We start from the raw sequence: 18,602 nt of genomic DNA on the forward strand, positions 1-18,602 counted from the left end.
GGAAGCTTGTTTTGTTTTTCATGAGCTGATAAACGTCTGCCTCTTTGTAATATCCCCTCACGTTGCTCCTAGTTTCATTCTTGGCGGTCGAGCAGAACAAATCTTCTACACGGCAGGTCTCCAGATATGGTGGCCATATACTCCCTAAGTCAGCTCTTCTCTAGGCTTTCTTCAGCCATAACTCATGTGGCCTGATTTCCAATCCCGTCCCCATCCTGGCTGTTTTTCTAGGGTCACCAGCCATCTTGTCATTGTCCCTTCTAAAATAATGGGACCAGCCCTTTCCATTTTATAACTGACTTGATAGAGTTTGCTTGAAAGGAAGCTCTGGCTGTCCTTCAGGGTGTCTCAGGATGACGCTCTCTCTGTTCTTCTGAATACAGCTAGCTTGGTTTCCCAAGGTCCTATTCTTGATTCTTCTAGTCGAGGGTGTCTGCCTCTCATAGTGCTTGCAGGAGGGTGTGACTGCCATTCCTACACACCAGCCTTAAAGATCAGAGATATACTTTAAAACATCCCATAGTAACCCATCCCAGGTTACTCATCCACCCGTGGGATTTTCAATCAGAAGCAGCTAAAGGCTCACTTCCACAGTGAATTCTCTCAAGAACATCCTGTCTTGGACCTTGAGTTCTGTTTTTTTGTCATTTGGCTTACCCTTTGAATTTCCCTTCTGAGAATCTGCTGTTCTATTTTTTCAATAACCATCATGGTCTCTTCATTAGTAACTGTCCATTTGTCACTGACCCAACCCTTAATAACAGCTCCCATTTCTGTAGCACTTGAAAGTTTACAAAATGCTTTCGTCACAACAGCTCTCTGGGGTAGGCAGTGAAGGTATTATCCTTGTTTTACAGATGAAGAAACTGAGAATCAAGAAGGTTATGTGACTTCCCCATAGTCACACAACTAGAAAATGTCAAGGCACCAGACCCAGAACTCAAATAAGCATGTCCTCTGACTGGGGCTTTTTCCATGGGCCTTTCTGCCTAGGAATCTCTTTTGATATCATGCTGTCTTGATATCACTTCGTATCAAAGTGCTTGACTTTGGCCATGGGGCAGAAACACATCAGTAGATAGACCTGCTGTTATCCTAAACTTTCAAAAGGGATCTCAGAATTCCTGTGGTAGGCATCTTTTGAAAAATGCTAGGCCAAGGTTCTGGCTTCTCTCCACACACACTGTTCCCTGCCTACCAGCCTGAGATCACGAGAGTGTGTGTCCACTTGCTAACTCATATCTTATAGCACAGTCATATTTCATTACATTTGTTTGCCACAATTTCCTTAACCATTCCCCAGTTGATGGGCACCTACTTAGTTTCTAGTTCTTTGCTACAGCAAAAAGTCCTGCAATAAATATTTTGGTATACTTGGGGACTTTTTTTTTTAATAATGACCTCTCCATGGGTCATATATACATAGCAATGAAATCTTTGCATCAAAGAGTGTCTGTATTAGTCACTTTTTTTATATGATTCCAAATTTTCCAAAATGGTTTGTGCTAATTCGTATATAGCTCCACCAGCAATACATTAGTGTATCTGTCTTTCTGTATCTCCTCCAACATTGACCATTCCCATCTTTTGTCAATTTTCTGAGTGTGAGGTGAAACTTGAAGGTTGTTTTGCTTTGATTTCATTATTGGTGATTGGAGATTTCTTTCATAAGGTTGTTAATAGTTTGCAATTCTTCTTTTAAGAAGGAAATATTTGTTCATATCCTTTGTCCGTTTATCTATTGGGGAATGGCTTTTGGTCATATAGATAAAGATATAGATAGATATCTATCTGTATCTGTTACTTGTCCATATCTTAAATATACAACTCTTATCTGAGAAATCTGATACAAAGATTTTTACCATTTGTCAACTTCCTTTCTTAACCAAGGTGCATTGATTTTGTTTGTGCCCAACAGGAACTCTTTTTTTTTTTTTTAATTGAAACTTTGAATCTGTCCTCAACACCCAGCAAAGTGCTCCGCAGACAACAGGAGCTTCCTAAGTGGTTGCTGAGTTGGATTGCCCGTTCTGTTTTAAAACGTAGAATAGCTCCTGCCAGTGTAGCCTTTGCAGCAGAGAGACGTTTACCAGTGATAAGGGTTCGTGGACCAGGAACTGGGCTGCTCTTTTCCTGAGGTAATGGTATTCGTGTTCTAATTGCAGATCTGGGTGAACGAGGAGACAAAGCTGGTGTATTTCCAGGCCACCAAGGACACCCCCTTGGAGCACCATCTCTACGTGGTCAGTTATGAGTCTTCGGGTGAGATTGTGAGACTTACCACGCCGGGCTTCTCACACAGCTGCTCCATGAGCCAGGTCAGCCTGCTCAAGCCAACCTGTCTGACCCCTGTCACGTAGTGCCCCAGCGCCAGCACACAGCACATGGGCACGCGCACACATGGTGTGATTGTCGCCTTCTCAGGGCTAGCTAGTATTTTGTAAGATAACTTGAAGCATGCTATCTGTTGGCACATGCACACGCACGCGCACGCACACATGAATCAGGTAAGCATTTGGGTTTGTGTTTGGAGCAGCAGGAACGCTTCTGTTAGCTCCCGTCCATGCTTTCTTGCCTGGTCATCTTTAGGACCAATAGCACATATCTGTGTGAGGTTATAGGACCTAGAGCTGGAAGGGACCTTGAAGGTCATCTAATCCAACACACCCCTCCCTTAATTTTGTAGAGGAGGAAAGTGAGGCCCAGAATGGAGAGTGATTTCCCTGAGGTCCCACAGACAGTCGGTAGCTAGCAGAGCTGGTTTCAAACTCAGCTCTTTTGACTCCAGATCCAGTCTTCACTCTCCTGTGCTGTCTCTCTGGCGGGGTTATAGTTTGAGTTCTTAACTTTGGGAGGGTCTTAGAGGGAATTAAACCCAAGGCCTTGGCTTTAGTACCCTCTAACCACAAGAGGCTACCATCTCTTGACAAGCAGGAAAAGACTGCAAAGACACATATTGGTAATTGTGAAGAGATTGATTTTATTGGCATTTTTGAGAGGAGTTGGAATGAATAAAGGGGTACTGAGTTCTATTTTAGATGTTCCTGGGGGACTGAGTTCTATTTGAGGTATTCCTTTTAGAAGTTCAATAGGATATTAGTAATAGATTATGTAATGGAGTGTTTTACATATATTATCTTAGTTATTCTTGACAGTAACCCTGTGGAATAATAAAGACAGGGATCATTATCCACATTTTACTGATGAAGAAGGTAGTGAGGCCCAAGAAGATGAGTGATTTGTCTGGGGTCTCACAGTAAATTAATGACAGAGCCAAGATAAAACCCCAGGCTCCTCCTGTGCAGTACTGTTCTCTTTGAACCATCTGAACCACATCATTGCTGTCCTTGAGAGAGGTTCATGGTGGTTCGAGGAGCAAGTCTTACACTCCTACCAGACCCTGGTAGGCTCTCAATGGAACTCAGGATCCCTCCAAGACTTGTTTGTTTCTACTATAGCCTGTGACTTAGTGCTCAACCCGTGGGGTGACTGGAGCTATCTTGTGAGTGAGGTAGAAGCAGTCTGGGACCCAAGAGTCAAGAGACCTGGGTCCTCTCCAGAGTTACCAAGGAACTCTTAATTGCCAGACCTAATGGCCTTTTCTCAGTCCTCATCCTTCTTGTCTTTCTGCAACTTTTGGTCACCTTCTTTTCCTTGACATCTTTTTCTCTCTACAATTTCCTGACCCGGCTCTCTCCTCGTTCTCCTCCTATGGGTCTGACTATTCCTTCTCAGCCTCCTTTGCTGGATCTTCATCCAAATCATTCCCATTGTCATTGTCCCTACGGCTCTGTCCTTCCCCTTTTCCCCCGATCTCATCCGATCCCAGGGGTTTAATTATCATCTCCATGTAGATGATTTCCCAGATTAGGGTATACAGCCCTAACATCTCTCCTGAGCTCCAGTCTCCCATCACCAGCTTCCTTTGCAGTATTATCCAGATTTCCCACAGGCGCCTCAAATTCAACATGTCCAAAACAGACTCATCTTTTCCCCCCAAATCCTCCCGTCTCCTAAACTTGCCTGCTGCTGTCTCAGTCCCTCAGGCTTGCAGGCTCAGGGTCCTCCTCCCTCCTCTCTGACACTCATCCTGTGTGTCCGGTGTGTTGCCAGACCTTGTTGTTCACAGTGTCACGGGATGCTCCCCCCCCCCCCCCCCCCCCCCCCCCAGTCGGTCTGTCTGGTTGGTCTTCCTGCTGCAGGGCATCCTGGACTAGCCACCCAAGTGCAGATCGGACTGCATTCCCCGCTCTGCTTGGTGAAGTCCACGTTGTCTACAGGACCAGATAGCAAATGCTCTGGTTGGCCTTTAAAAACCTTGACAATTTGTCTCCTCCCTCCTCCTGGTTTACCATCTAGGGACCCTGGGCCCTGGCTGTCCCCTGTGCCTGGAATGCCCTGCCTCCTCACCCCTGGCCCTGGCCTCTGTACTTGCAGTGTCTTCCCTCTGAAAGGACCTCCCATTCACACTCTGTGTATCACGTGTACAAGTTATGTGCATGCTGCCTCTTCCATGACGTTGATAGCTCCTTGGGGGCAGTGCTTGTGTTTTTGCCTTTGTATTTTGAAGCACTTAGCACCGTGTCTGGCACATAGTAAGTGTTTAATAAATACTTATTGACTGCATCCTTCCTAGCTGTTTGACCTTGGGCAGATCATCAGCTGAGTTTCAGCATTCCTATCTCTGTAATACAGATAGTAATAGCTGTACCCCCTGTACTCACAGGGTTGATTTGAGGAAAGTACCATGTGAACTTCAAAGTGCCCTCGGACAGAAGCTGTTGTTATTATTGTGATTCAGCATAATAAGGTGACAGTTCTCATTTCGTTTAGCATAGGTGTAGAGAGAGAGGTTTTGAAGACAGATGGTGGGCATTGATCAGTTGAGAGGATGCCTTGGAGATTTGTCCAAGCCCCTCGTTATGTAGAGGCACTGAGGGAGGAGAAAGGGCTGATCCTAGTTCATACAGAGCTGGAGGAGGAACCTGATTCCTGGGCAGACCTTGTTACCTCTAGAAGGGAGCCCGTGAGCCCTCCAGAGAGAAGTGCTAAGCTATCCTCCTTAACATGTCCTTGTTCTCTTTCTGGTCTGTAGAACTTTGACATGTTCATCAGCCACTACAGCAATGTCAGCACTCCGCCCTGCGTGCATGTCTACAAGCTGAGCGGTTCTGACGACGACCCACTCCACAGACAGCCCAAGTTCTGGGCCAGCATGATGGAGGCAGCCAGTGAGTACCCAAAGGCTCCCACTCTAGCTGTGATAACACTGAGGCTGACCTCGTTGGGGTTGGGGGGAGACCTGTTGCACCCCCCCACCTCCACCCTGAAATGGCCCCAGGACACCCAACCCCTCAGGTCAGCAAGTCAAACAGAGTAGCATAGGCCTCTGCGACTAGGGGTGAGACAGTAGGGGCTCATCTGGTCCTTTTCTCCTTTGTGACTCAGTTATTCTGCTACTTTGGATTATGGCTACCTTCCAGCCTCCTCAGGGTGAGGGGAGGGCAGGGCTTTGTAACCCTTTCACTAAGTGCCTACTGTATGCCAGGCACTGTACTAAGCACTAGGCTTCTCGGCTTTTGTCTTCTGTGACTTCCTGACTGTGTGACCTTGTCCAAATAACTTCTTGTGGCCTCACGTTACTCCTTTCTACCATGAAGAAAGGGAAGTAGACCAGATGACCTTTGGGGTCCCTCCCAACTCTGACATTCTCATATCCTCTGTGATCTAGATTGCTAGAGGGATGCTGAAAGTTGAGTGACCTGGGTTTGAATCCCAGCCCTGCCACTGACCTCTCTCTCTTCCCTCTCTGGTCCCTTCATTTTTTCTTCTGTAAAATGAGAGTATCACACTAGCTGATCTCAGTCGGTCCCTTCCACTCTGGATGTTCTAGGTTCTATATCCTCTAAAGTCCTTTTTAGCCCTGACATTCTATATTCTAAGAGTCCTTCCTGCCCTGATATTCCATGCTCTGTGTCCTAAGGCCACTTGCAGTTCTTTGCATACAAAAGTGAATGGTTTGCGGTTAGCATAAGGCAGGGGTGGTGCAGGATAAGCTGCCCGTGTTTGTTCCTCAGAGCTCTGGGCTGTGATTCCCAGAGGCTGAGTGTAACCACTGAGCTGCCGGCTCTGTGCTTTCCAGGCTGTCCCCCAGATTATGTGCCTCCTGAAATCTTTCACTTCCATACGCAGTCTGATGTGGAGCTGTATGGCATGATCTACAAACCCCACAACGTCCAACCTGGAAAAAAGCATCCAACGGTGCTCTTTGTATACGGGGGACCTCAGGTCAGTACACTGCTGGGCTGCAGACCCTTTCCTCCTTAGCTGTCCTCTCCTTACACTTAGGACTTGATTCATGTGGCGGCACTGGCCTCCCAGGAAGACAGAATAAGGTGAGCATTGTCTGCCTGGCCAGCAAGAATTGCAATTCTACGAATGCTGATTCAGCATTTATTAAGCATCTGCGTTCATTCAGAGCCCAATGCTTGACTCTGGGAAAAGAGGAGGCAGCAATTACTAACAACGTCCTTCTCCTCATAGTCTGCCTTCTAAAGGGGCCTAGGCTGGTAGGATATGGCATGTACACAAATAACCATAGTAGACCCTAAACATATTAGAGGAGAAGAGTGCTGGCCCTATGAGGTATGAGGAAAGAAAGATAATTTTAGTAAATCATTCAGTAAATGAATGTAATCTATAAGCTCTAATGAGCTGAAAAACTTGAGTACAGACCTGGCAATGACTTTGTGCTCTAAGGCAGGCCTGGCTCAATGCAGAGGATCATCAGGACAAAATAAACCATTGGCGACAGGAATTTTGTTTGTTTGGTCACAGTAACTGATAAAGCCTAAGGCATGGAGAGCAAAGTGTGAGTATTGGCATCAGTGTTGGAAGCACCCTCGGATAACATTTTGGCTCACTGACTTTTGTGTTGATGTAACACCTGCCAGCAGTGCCCAGGTGCATCAGGCATGTTCCTTGGCCAGGAAGAACACAGATATAAAGATAATGAATGGATGAAGGGTTATGATGAAAGTCAAAATGGCAGGACAAAAGGATAGAGTAATAGCTAAAGACTGGATCGGGTCCAGAAATACTTCACAGGGGAGGTAGAGCTCCATCTACTCAGGCTTTGGTGGGAGATAACATGATATGAGGGAGCGCAGAGGGTTTTGAGTCAGGAGGCCTGGATTTGGGTCCTGGCTCTACCATTTACTAGTTGTGGGGTCTAGGCCAGAACACTTGGCCTCTCTGAACTGAATGAGGGATTCTGAGACTAGATGGCACCCAAGGTCATTCTCTGAATGTCTAGATGGTGAGGAGGAGAAGGGACATTCTGAGATTGGAGGGGGCGCGGTAGGGTCAGAGAGCAATGGCATGGGTAGAGGCCCAGAGGTGGAGGGAGTGCTCAGGCTTGTGGGACATGGAATGATCCTGGATGGAATGAAGGATACATGTTGGAGAATAGTGGGAGATGGGTCACAGTCAGGAATGTGACCATCTTGGTTTAGGATGTACCAGGGTTCTGTTAGAAAGGGAAAGGGATCTCCATTGGTTTTTCTGACTTCCCAGGTTCCCTTGGCCAACATCCTAAAACATGTCATGATGGTCTATTTAATCGTGTTCCTTCTCTGCCCCACTATAGGTACAACTAGTTAACAACTCTTTCAAAGGCATTAAATATTTGAGGCTCAACACCTTAGCATCTCTTGGCTACGCTGTGGTGGTGATTGATGGCCGAGGTTCTTGTCAGCGAGGACTGCAGTTTGAAGGGGCTCTTAAAAACCAAATGGTAAATGTTTTTTCAAAGTCTGTCCCTGAGTGATAGACACACGATGGGTTTCTTTGGAGACACTATCCTAGGAGGATAGCTGTGGCTTTCCCACTACACTGCCCCGCTGTCAGAAGCTGGCTGTAGGACTGACTGGACCCCTTACAGCATTTCAAAATCAACAAGTATTTTTTAAGTGCTTACTGTGTGTCAGGCACTGTGCTAAGCACCAAGAATGCAAAGGAGGGCAAAAACAGTCTGCCCTCCAGGAGTTCCCATTCTAACGGTGGAAACAATATGCAGACAGACTTATGTACGAACCATCTATAGTTGTATGAATGGATCAAGATGTTAACGTCAAGGTAATCTCAGAGGGAAGGCACTAATATTAAGGGAGCCTGGGAAAGGCTTCTTGTAGAAGGTGGAACAACAAAACCTATCATTTAATCAATAAGCATTTAATGAGCAGCTATACTGTGCCAGACACTGTTAGGGGAATGTGAAAGTACAGTCCCTACCCTGAACTCACGTTCTAATTAAAAGGAGACAATTAAAATATAAAAACATTAGCAGTCTAAGACTGAATATAATATATTAGGTGGTCAGGAAGAAAGGGAAAGATGAAAACTGTTAACATTCATAGGGTCAGGGTTTGTAGTTAGAAGACCCCGAAGCTGCCACATGGTCCTAGACACATAAGCTCCGCCCTCATGGTCTCAGTCTCCTCCTCTGTCAAATAGGGACATTGAATTAGATGCTTTCTAATGTCCTCTTGGCTCTACGATGCTGGGTAGCACGTCTTGGTTTACAGAGCACATTGTGCACTCTCTTCTTTGAACCTGAAAACAATCCTGGGAGGTCAGCTGTGCAAGTGATCAGTCTACCCATTTCAGAGATCGGGATACTGAGGCTCAGGCAGCTTGTCCAAGGCCACACAGCTAATAAGCAGAGTCAGGACTTGAACAAAGAGTCCACTAGTCTGAATCCAGCATCATTTCTACTGCACCAAATTGCAAAGGAAGGCTTCTTAAGAAGGGTTGGACCTGAGTTGCACAGGCCTGGCATTGGCATCAGGGAAGCCAGGTTCCCCTGGCCCTTTGGCAATCTGTCCAGCTGGTTCTGAGGGTCCGTGTCCATATGTAGTCGCTTTGGCCAACTGGTTGAAACACGTCTCCTGACTCTTCTTTCTCTGCTCCCCAGGGTCAGGTAGAAATAGAGGATCAGGTGGAAGGTTTACATTTCGTGGCTGAGAAGTATGGGTTCATCGACCTGAGTCGAGTCGCCATCCATGGCTGGTCTTATGGGGGCTTCCTGTCCCTCATGGGGCTGATTCACAAGCCCCATGTGTTCAAGGTGAGTGCCTCCTCAGGCTGGTTCTGGGCCCTGCCCTGCCCTTCTGTGCTGCTGTGCGTGAACTCAGTGTGCTGGGGACGGAACGTGGGCCGCTCCCATGCCAGCGAGGTGGTCGTGCTACTTGGCTGTTTCTCCCTGCAGCAGTATTATGGGGAAGAGCCCTCTTTCCTCATTGCCCTCCACTGCTGATCCACGAACCGCATCCGGCTTCACAAAACCCATCAGCAACTTTGTGTTTAAGGCTGAACCCGGGACTCCGGCCTCAGATGGGCAGAGGTGGGGAATGGTGTGCAGAGGAGTTGGGTGAGGGGTATGAGGCCTATGGAGGTGGCTGGGCTTGGGGGATGAGAACAAGGCAGACAAAGAAATAAATAGTGGGGATTTGGCTGCTGGGAGGGCCTCAAAAGCCAACCGTCTAAGGGCCCCCATCTTCCTCCCCACCAGCCCACTGATGTGCTCAAAGGACCCAGTAGTCATACTTTATGAAAACTCTATTCCTTTGGGTCTCTTGAGTTTAGAGTGAGGGCCTGCAGATTATTTGGTATGTTGGGTTTAGATGACCTTAGCTTCTTGTGTCCTTGCCCATTTCTTGTTTGCCAGGTTGCCATTGCCGGTGCCCCAGTCACAGTGTGGATGGCCTATGATACTGGATATACCGAGCGGTACATGGATGTCCCAGAGAACAACCAGCAGGGTTATGAGGCAGGCTCTGTGGCATTGCATGTGGAGAAACTGCCTAATGAGTAAGTGGGTTAGAACACTCCTCTGGAATTCTTGACAGTTGGATGCCACTACTTGCCCTACCTTTCCTCCCCTGTACCTCTAAGTGAGTAGTCCTTAACTTTTTTGGGGTCATGGACCCTCTGGCAGTCTAGTGAAGCCTGTGGACTTCTCAGAATCATGTTTTTAAATGCAGAAAATAAAATATGTAGCATTATAAAGGGAAACCAGTTGTATAGAAAAGCACTTATCGGAATGTTTTAAAAGCAAGTTACCAAGCCCTGGGTGAAGAGCCCCAGGTCTACACAGACTCTCTGCTTTAGCCATCCTGGTCAGGTTGCTGTCCTTTCAAAATAACTATGGGCTTTTAATCATATTGGTCTCATTGGCTGGAATGGTCACCCCTGCTCTCCCAGTCTCCTTCCACCTATCGAGATGTGCTGTACAACCCAGTTCAAAATACCCAGTTCTCTGTGAAGCCTTTCCTAATTCTCACTGTCCCAATCCTCCAGGCCTAAGTGATTTCCCCTTCCCAGAATTCCCAATGTCTCTACCCCTCATGTAGCTCTTCCTCCCCTCTGCCTCCCTCCTCTCCCCATTCTCTGGGCCTCAGTTTCCTCATCTGTAAAATGAGGCCATTGGACTAGATTACCTGTGACCATTATGGGGCATGTACATAAGCAGATGCCCAGTAAATACCCATTAATAATTAGAACTCTAAGTTGTCTTGGAGTTATTTGGTGACTTCCTCATAACAGCCCTGTGAGGTAGTCAGAGAAATAGCAGCATCTCCATATTGAGGGGAGCTAGACCTGTAGATTCATGTGGAGAATCCCTGGTGTGGAAATTCCCTCCCTTGGTGCAGACGGGCAGCTTGCCTGTAACGTGGGGTCTTGGAGAGTTGCTCGAGGCCACCCAGGTGGTCTGTGTCAGAGGCAGGTCAGAGCCCGGCTCTCTCTCTTTGACACTCTGCTACCTCACCCTCCATTTTGCAGATGAGGAATCTCGGGCACAGGAAAGCCAGGTGATCTGCCCTTCACTGAGTCACACAGTAAGTGTCAGAATTGGGGTAGGATCCCTGGGCTCTCCTGGCTCCTCTACCAGACCCAGCTGGTGCTGATTAAGGGGACGGCATGTTAGCTTCTCCATCAGAACCCCCTTCTTCCCTTGTGTTTGGTCACTTGCGTGATGGTCATTTATCCCCCACTTTGTTAGATCAGCAGCCGGCTTCTCTTCCTCATCCTCCTCTCTTTGCGTGAACCTCTTTAGTAAACACTTCTTGACCATCAACGCTAGTACCCCCAAAGACCTGGCATGCTAAGGGCTCTGTTCCTGGTGGTACTCGGGAGAGAAACTCTTAGCTTCTGGGCATAAACATGTAGACAGGACAGGCTGTGCCAGTTGGTGCCCGGGTGTGTAGCCTAATTTCTCAAAAAAAAGTTTGGTATTGTGTGTCTCATTGTTAAAGTATGTATTTTAAAAGTAAGCATTAGTTAATTTTTAAAAATTAAGTTTGAGTGTCTAGTTTGATGAATAAAAGATGTTTTTATGATAGAGTATTCAATAAATGTTTGTGTTAAAACTTTTTATTTTAATTCCCTGGGTGCTGGCTGGGAGAGATACTCAGGTTCTAGTCCCAAGGTGAGGATATTGTTCTGTCCCCTTGTCCGGAGGTTCTCATCCACATCTTCTTTTCCAGGCCAAATCGCTTGTTGATCCTTCATGGTTTCCTGGATGAAAATGTGCACTTTTTCCACACAAACTTCCTTGTTTCCCAGCTAATCCGGGCTGGAAAACCCTACCAGCTGCAGGTGGGTGTGGGCTGGTGAGCATTTCCACCATTCTGGGAGGCTCCTGGGTAGGGTGGGGGACCATACCTAGGGGCCGAAGCTTCCTCAGCATATCATAGGGTATCAGAGCTGGAAGGGCCAATGGAAGGTCCTCATCCCAAGTCTCTTATTTCACAGGTGAGAATCCTGTGTGGCCTACAGAGCTGGGATGAGGACTTGGGCCGTCAGTCCACACGCAGTGCCTTTTCCACTGCCAGGAAGCTGGGGGGTGGGGCTCCAGCTGTGGGCCATCCTACAGCAAGCCGAGATGAGGTCATTTCTCAAGGGCCTTCCAACTCTAAATCCTCTGACCCTGGGACTAGGCAAGGACAGCCCGGGTGGGTAGGAGAGGGCAAGAGGGCTTTCATGAGGGCAGGCTGCTGCCTGTAGAGGAATGGTTGCCATTTTTGAGGGCTTTCAGCTTACCTAGCTCTAAGAAGGAGGGAATATTACCCCCGCCCTTTTACATACGAGAAAGCTAAGGCTCAGAGAGGCCAGGTGGCCATAGAGCTAGGGAGCGGTTGAGCCAGTGTTTTGTAGGAACTGTTAAAGGGGATCCAGGGAAACAAACAAACAAAAAATCCTGGGATACTGAGGGTTTAGAAAGGATTGCACAGGGTCACATACTGAGTGGAGAATTCAGTTTGTTTCCCAGCTACGCTCGTTCCCCAGCAAGGATTACTGCATTGACATTTTAAATGGAGACTTGAGGATGGGCAAGCCTTTGGTGACAAAATGGGGCTGGGTGTTGCTAAGGGAATTTTGTGGTGGGGGTCACCGCTCCATAGAGAGAAGTCTGTGGAGAAGGAGTGTGTCCCTCTGTTCTACTTCCTTCCTCTTCTCCTAGTTACTTTCCCTTTCCCTTTCTACCTCCTGTCCCTCTCCAGGCTCCACCAGGCCCCTTGTGCCATTCCCTCAGGGGAGTTGTGCCTAGGCCGTTGGCATTACCCACCTACCCTGTTCTTGACGAAGAGCCCCCACCCACTCACATCGTGAAAAATAACAATAGTTCCCATTGGTAGAATGCTTTAAGGTTTATAGATTAAATTTTTAAATTTTAATTTAAAAAAAAAACTTTTTTTTTAAAGTGATTGAAGGCATGGTATGCCCCCTGAGTCTTTTGGGCTGACTGGGTATGACCAGTCACTTTATACTCACCTGCTGGCATCTCCATTCACATGACTGAGGATGCCTGGAAGCCACCATGTTGCCCCGGAGGCAGTGCTTGCACCCAGGCAGAGTTGGGGAATCAATCCAGCATGTTTCTGTTGGCTTTCTGGTGCTGGAGCTCTCCTGTGCTCATTCTTTCATCTGATCCCCACAGGAGCACTGGGGAGCAGGCTGCTAGCCACTTGTTTCCATAGGCCGGTGAGGGAACAGAAATTTAGACAGGTCAGGGGACTTGGCCAAGATCACATTGCTGGTAAGCAGTGAGCTCAGGTTCTCTGACCCCTGCACCTCACTCCTGCTCGTAGTGTGACTTGAGGGTTGCCAGGGAGACAGCTCTGCCCAAGAAGTCCTCCTTATCCCCTCACTCCTTGCAAAGGGTATGTCTGTAGCCTGAAATCCTACCATTTGAGATTCATTTCTTAAGACAGATGGCCGCAGAAAGCATTTGTCAGTCACAGAATCTCAGCGTCGGGAGGGCCCTCAGTAGCCGCTTCCCTCCAACTCGTAGCTGAATGGTATTATCTTCTACAACACACCCAACAAATGGTCATCCAGTTTTTGCTTGATGATCTGTTGCATCGAGAGAGTCCATTTCCTCCTGAGGCAGTTCATTCTCTTCTGGGGCTGATTTTTAGGGAAACTTTTCCTTAACAGTCATTTACACTTCAGTGTGAATTTACTTTTCAGTTTCCCTACTCACCCCCAAAACCACCCCCAGTGATACCCAAAAGCAGATTTTGCTAGTCGGGAGGGTGAAGAACTAGAGGAATCTGGGCCCTTGGGGTTAGGAGATTGGAGAGGATGTCATTGGAAGGAGAAGGGTCCTGAAGAACGTGGGATGGTGTCCTGGACTTTGTGATTCATAGGGGTAGGGAACAAGGCTGATAGAATCAGAGAGATCTCTTTTCTTTCTCTTGGTGCTGAGAGTTCCCTTCCCGTCCATCCATCCCTAAGTCAGGTTGGTGCCAAGAGACAGAAACAAGCAAGTACAGTAATGAGCTCCTTCTGTCTCCCACACAGATCTATCCCAATGAGAGACACAGTATTCGCTGCCCCGAGTCAGGAGAGCACTACGAAATCACACTGCTGCACTTTCTACAAGAATACCTCTGAGCACACGGTCTTGGCCAGACCCATGGAACACTGACAGCTCACCTCTGACCCCTAATAGCCTTCTTATCCAGAGCACAAATGGCCAGCGGCCCACCTCCTGGCTCCCCATCGCCTGGCCTGAGCATGGGGAAGGGGCCAAGGATGCTTGGAATGGTGCCTCCTCCCTTGACTCATCCCTGTGGAATTGCTCTCCATTGCCAGCTGAAGCTTGTCATTTTTTTTAACGTCCCTCTATTTTGGCTCCCACATCTTTGATTGCAGGACTGAAAGACAGTGGCCAGTCTCCACCATGGCTCTCTTTCTGCATCTTCCTCCTACCTATTTTATGGCTGCCTGGTGGGAAATGGGATAAAGGGCCTTGCAGTGGCTGAAGTTTGTCCTGGTTAGGTGGGGATGGGGGAGGAGCACCCAGAGCCGAGATGAGCGAATTAGGAAAGCTGCCTTAAGCCAGGAGGCTGTGGCTTCCAGGCTGGCCACCTGCCTCTGGTCCCCTGAGAGAAACAGCAGCATAGGAGCAGATATCTGGGACCGAGGCACGTGATCTTTCTCTCCTCCATACTTTGGTTTCTTTATGATTGGAGCTTTCACATCTGATTGGGCGGCCTGAGGGGTTTATCTGGGGCTGTTTGAGGGGCAGCCCAACTGCGTGGGGCTGTTGGGATGGCGCAGAGCACACGCTCTCCTCCTGTTCCCCAGAATGGCAGAACAGTGCCAGCAGGTATCTTGGCCTCTGGATGGGCCATCCATTTGGGGGCTGCAGGAGTGTCACCCAGGATTTTTTCCTAGATGAGATGAAATGAATATTTATGTTTCTTGTCCTGTTTCCTCTCTGGTTCTTCTCCATCAGCTCCTTCCTTGTCCCCTCTCCCCAAAACCGTTCCCTGAGCTTTCAGGCATGCACTGAAATATTTGCTGTGCTTCAGTTCTCTGCAGGTCAGTGACTGTTATCCCTCGCCATCTCTCCTGCAATGCATCTCTGTTCACCTCGCTCATGTGAATCACGCATCCGGGGTTGGGAATTAGAACCATCCCACTTCAGGGTAATCCTTTCCCTTTCCCACCTTCCTTCCCAGCCAAGAGTTCCGCCAGGGGCGTTAAAGAAAAGTAAACGAACCACATCTACTTTGCCCGAGTATTTTAAGTGCGTATTATGAAAAGAAAATATTTTTGTGGATTCTTATTCTTTTATAATTATGAGTGTAAGACGTAGCAACTCATTAAAAATATTACAAATGGCAGTCTAGCATCTGGTGGAGTGTTCTTTGAAGCGAAGATTCAGGCGGGTTGGGCCTCTCACTGTAACTAGAAGGAGTGGGGTGTATATGAGCAGGTTTGGGAGGATAACCCCAGCCCCCGCCCTTGCAAGCTGGGAGGAAGGAACTTTGGAATTGGAGTCCGGGAACCGAACTAAATTGGAGCATTTCCTTTGTGACCCTGGGGAAGTCACTTAACATTCACTCTCTGGCTCTCTAGAATGAGGGGGCCGGACTAAAAGGTGCAAAGGTTATGTCCGGCCTGAGAACCCATGAACCATGAATAGTCGGTGACCGACGTTGGCTGCTGTGGTAGAGAGTGACCCCATCTCCCAGTTCGGTGTGGATGCTACTTTGCAAGGGAACAGATTCCTCTTCTTGTTAAAGAGAGTGCCGCCTACCCGATATGGCAAGCGTGTTCGATCTAGAGAATTGGCTGCCTCCAGCTGTGAACTCTGTACAGTGCTAACTGACCTACTGACCTTCAAACCAACAGTGCCTTTGATAAAGTTTTCAGAAGGGCAAATTCTTACTCCCTGTTCCTTGTGCTTCCTATACATAGGAGTGAACTGGAAGCTAGAGAATCTCAGAGCTGTAAGAGACCTCAGAGGCAACACTAATGAGCCAACTCATTTTACAGATGAGGAAACAGGCCCAGAGAGGGGAGATGAGAGGGGCTGTCAAGATCACACTGCCATTAAGTAGCAGAGGCAGGATTTGAACCCGTGTCTTCTGACTTGACACTGTTGGAAGGCAGGAATAATCCTGTGTCATAGGCTTTTCCTTCTACAGTCAGAGGTGCCTGCCCTATGAACCACAGAACCTAATGGGCATGGTGTAGCCTGTTAGTAAGACATTTTAGAACAGTAATTTGCCATAACTGGGTTTGACTGTAATTTTCACTTAATCAATTGTAACAGCAATAGATGAGGCAATTGTCTTCCAGACATCAAACAACTTCCAAAGGTAATCGTACAACGATTCATTAATTAGGTTAAATTGTGGAGAAAGAGAAGAGTGCTGGGCCCCAAGTCAGTTAATTGGACCTGAGTTCTAATCCAGACACTGTCACTAACTCACTATGTAAATGAAGCAGGATTCTAACTCAGTCAAGTCAAACCACCCCCACCACCCTGACCACCATTTTCCCCTATACGCCTGTGGAGACAACAGCCCAGGACCATGAACCTTTGGAAATGATGTGGCCCTGACCTCCCAGACTTTCTTCCAGCCCAGCCCCCAAGCCATCATTGAGGGAAGAAACTGGAAAAAAGGCCCATCTTACTCATTATCACTGACCAGCATATAGACACAGAACCCTGAGAGTGGCAACACTGCTGTGCCCCTATACCATGCCCCCCTTTCCCCCATGGCATGCTTCCAGCCCAGACTTTTCAGCCACTGTCCAGGGAAACAACTCCTGTGGAGAGAAGGCCAGCCATCGCTACCAACTGCCCCTCACTGGACAAGTGAGCCAGCCTGGCTGAAGTAAGAAGGAGCCCTGAGGGGGAGAAAAGTCAAACCACCACCAGCTAGGATATGCACCCTCTCCCCCCAGTGTCCCTCGGATTCTGATGAAGATGGCTCAGACTTTGAACCCAGCCTTGGGAATCACAGTACTTACAGCAAAGCATCCATTGTAAATCATCTAGGGAAACTGCGGCAACTAAGTGTTCCTTCAGGTGCTGCAAGACCCAGGAAAGAAAGCTCTTGTCACCAACGTCCTTGGTGCTGTCCAATGGTTCAACATCTGACACTGGCATGATTTTTATTGGTGGAAGTGACATAAAAGAAGAGGCATTAACCTCTACTTTGGGGCTGCACCCTAAGGAGCTTGGGACTTTAACGTCTGACTTCCATTATGTGTTGTCTCCTCCATTAGAGTGTGAGCTCCTTGAGGGCAGGAACTATCTTCCTTTTCTATTTGTATCTCCAGTACTTAGCTTTGCATAGAGCAAATGCTTAATAAATGCTTTATTCATGCATTCATCATATGACCTTGAGCTAGTTTTTTTTTTTCCCTTCTCTGAGCTTCAGGTTCATTTTCTGTAACAAAAAAAAAACAAACAAACAAAACAAACAAAAAAACCTGTTTCCTTGGGTCCCCTCCATCTCCAGCAGTCTAAATATTCTCCAATTCTGTGCGTTACTTGTGACAGACCCAAGAGGGCATCAGATCCAACCATCCCTTTCCATGTCTTTCGCCTCATTTCATGAGCAGACATCTACTGAGCACTTCACTTTACTGCCAGACCCTTTCCTAGGTAATTCCAGGGAGACTGATGGGTAAGACAGTATGGTTAGGTTAAGGAGATGAGGGATGCAGATAAAAAGTTAAAGGATTAAGTTTAAATTAAAGTTAAGATTAAAGGGTTAAGTAACAATGACAAGAGATCAAGAGATCATGAGAGATCATGTGCCCTGTTTTGGGAGTCCACCCTCTCATTTTGCAGATGAGGAATTTGGGGCCCAAAAATGAAGTAACTTACTCCACATAGCTCTTGAGAGGCAGAGCCAGAATTCAAACCCAGGACCAGATCACAAGGCAGCTCACAGCTAACACCAAGCAAGTGGGACACGGCTCTCTGCTGAGCACATGCTGGCTTTACCAGGACAATCCTGTTGTCTAGAAAAGAAAGTGGACGTTTTAAAAGGCTTTGCAAAATGAATGTCCTTTGTCAGACCTGGCCTCCATTTCTGGTTCAGAAAGTCCCCCTGCATGTAAGCGTATGAGGGATGGTGGGGTGAGAGGAGCAAGGAGAGGGAAGAGGCAGAAAAAAAGGTTTCATTAACAGCCATTAACGGATCTGATGATTAAGGGGTAGGTAGGGAAGGGAAGGGCCTTCTAAGAGGGAAGAGATGAGAAATCCTGCCCTTTATGAGTCATGGGCCAGAACACCTGGATTCCTACCCTATTCGGAGGGCACTTTGTGTGATGATTGTGAAGAAAGTGCTTTGTTAAAATGGCGACCCTCTTATTCATCTCTTAGAGATTCCCTGTCTCACTACCTATAGCAGTTGCTCCAAATCTCTCTCAGGCCCCCTAACTCCACTTTCTTCCCCATCATTGACTGAGAAAGTGAAGACATTCCAACAGTAATTGTCCTAATCTCTCCTAAGGCCCCCCCTTCCTTGTTCTTGCCTAAGCTCCCCCTCCCCCCATTTGTGCCCTTGATCCAGTAAAATATAAGTTCTTAGAGGGCTTGGAGGACGCTTTCATCTTTGTCCTTGTGCTCCAGGTGCCTAGCATAGAGACTTTACTGGTAGAATTCAGTGGAATTGGTCCCATTCCCATCTCCTCCCAGGCCTTTCCTCTAGTTAATCCCTCCTCTCCCTTTTTCCCAGTGTCTCCTTGTCTAGTCTACAAATAGGTTCAGGTCCTCCCTAACT

General features: G+C 47.5%; 1 protein-coding gene and 1 long non-coding RNA gene across 6 annotated transcripts in view; one reads left to right on the forward strand and one right to left on the reverse strand.

The window, feature by feature from the left end:
- The window catches only part of DPP9 (dipeptidyl peptidase 9), a 51,287-nt gene extending 36,090 nt beyond the window's left edge, over window positions 1-15,197 (forward strand). For 4 of the 5 annotated variants that reach the window (XM_027850977.1, XM_027850976.1, XM_027850978.1 and 1 more), the window contains 8 exons: window positions 2,166-2,318; window positions 5,096-5,231; window positions 6,143-6,288; window positions 7,649-7,795; window positions 8,975-9,127; window positions 9,728-9,870; window positions 11,547-11,658; window positions 13,867-15,197. In XM_027850977.1, coding sequence (XP_027706778.1) covers window positions 2,166-2,318; window positions 5,096-5,231; window positions 6,143-6,288; window positions 7,649-7,795; window positions 8,975-9,127; window positions 9,728-9,870; window positions 11,547-11,658; window positions 13,867-13,959 — 1,083 coding nt within the window. In that variant the 3' untranslated portion in view covers window positions 13,960-15,197. Of the gene's footprint in view, window positions 1-2,165; window positions 2,319-5,095; window positions 5,232-6,142; window positions 6,289-7,648; window positions 7,796-8,974; window positions 9,128-9,268; window positions 9,404-9,727; window positions 9,871-11,546; window positions 11,659-13,866 lie in introns of those variants that run through there. The other variant, XR_003568179.1, reaches the window with a different exon arrangement.
- A 1,766-nt stretch (window positions 15,198-16,963) lies between these two features.
- Window positions 16,964-18,602, reverse strand: part of LOC114035059 — a 6,852-nt gene continuing 5,213 nt past the window's right edge. Inside the window, exons 2-3 of the long non-coding RNA XR_003568183.1 lie at window positions 17,702-17,838; window positions 16,964-17,258 (exon numbers count right to left, since the gene is read on the reverse strand). This is a non-coding gene — a long non-coding RNA (uncharacterized LOC114035059). The remainder of the gene's footprint in view (window positions 17,259-17,701; window positions 17,839-18,602) is intronic.

Source organism: Vombatus ursinus, unplaced genomic scaffold, assembly GCF_900497805.2.
Source record: "Vombatus ursinus unplaced genomic scaffold, bare-nosed wombat genome assembly UNPS02009173.1, whole genome shotgun sequence".
Lineage (NCBI taxonomy): Eukaryota > Metazoa > Chordata > Mammalia > Diprotodontia > Vombatidae > Vombatus > Vombatus ursinus.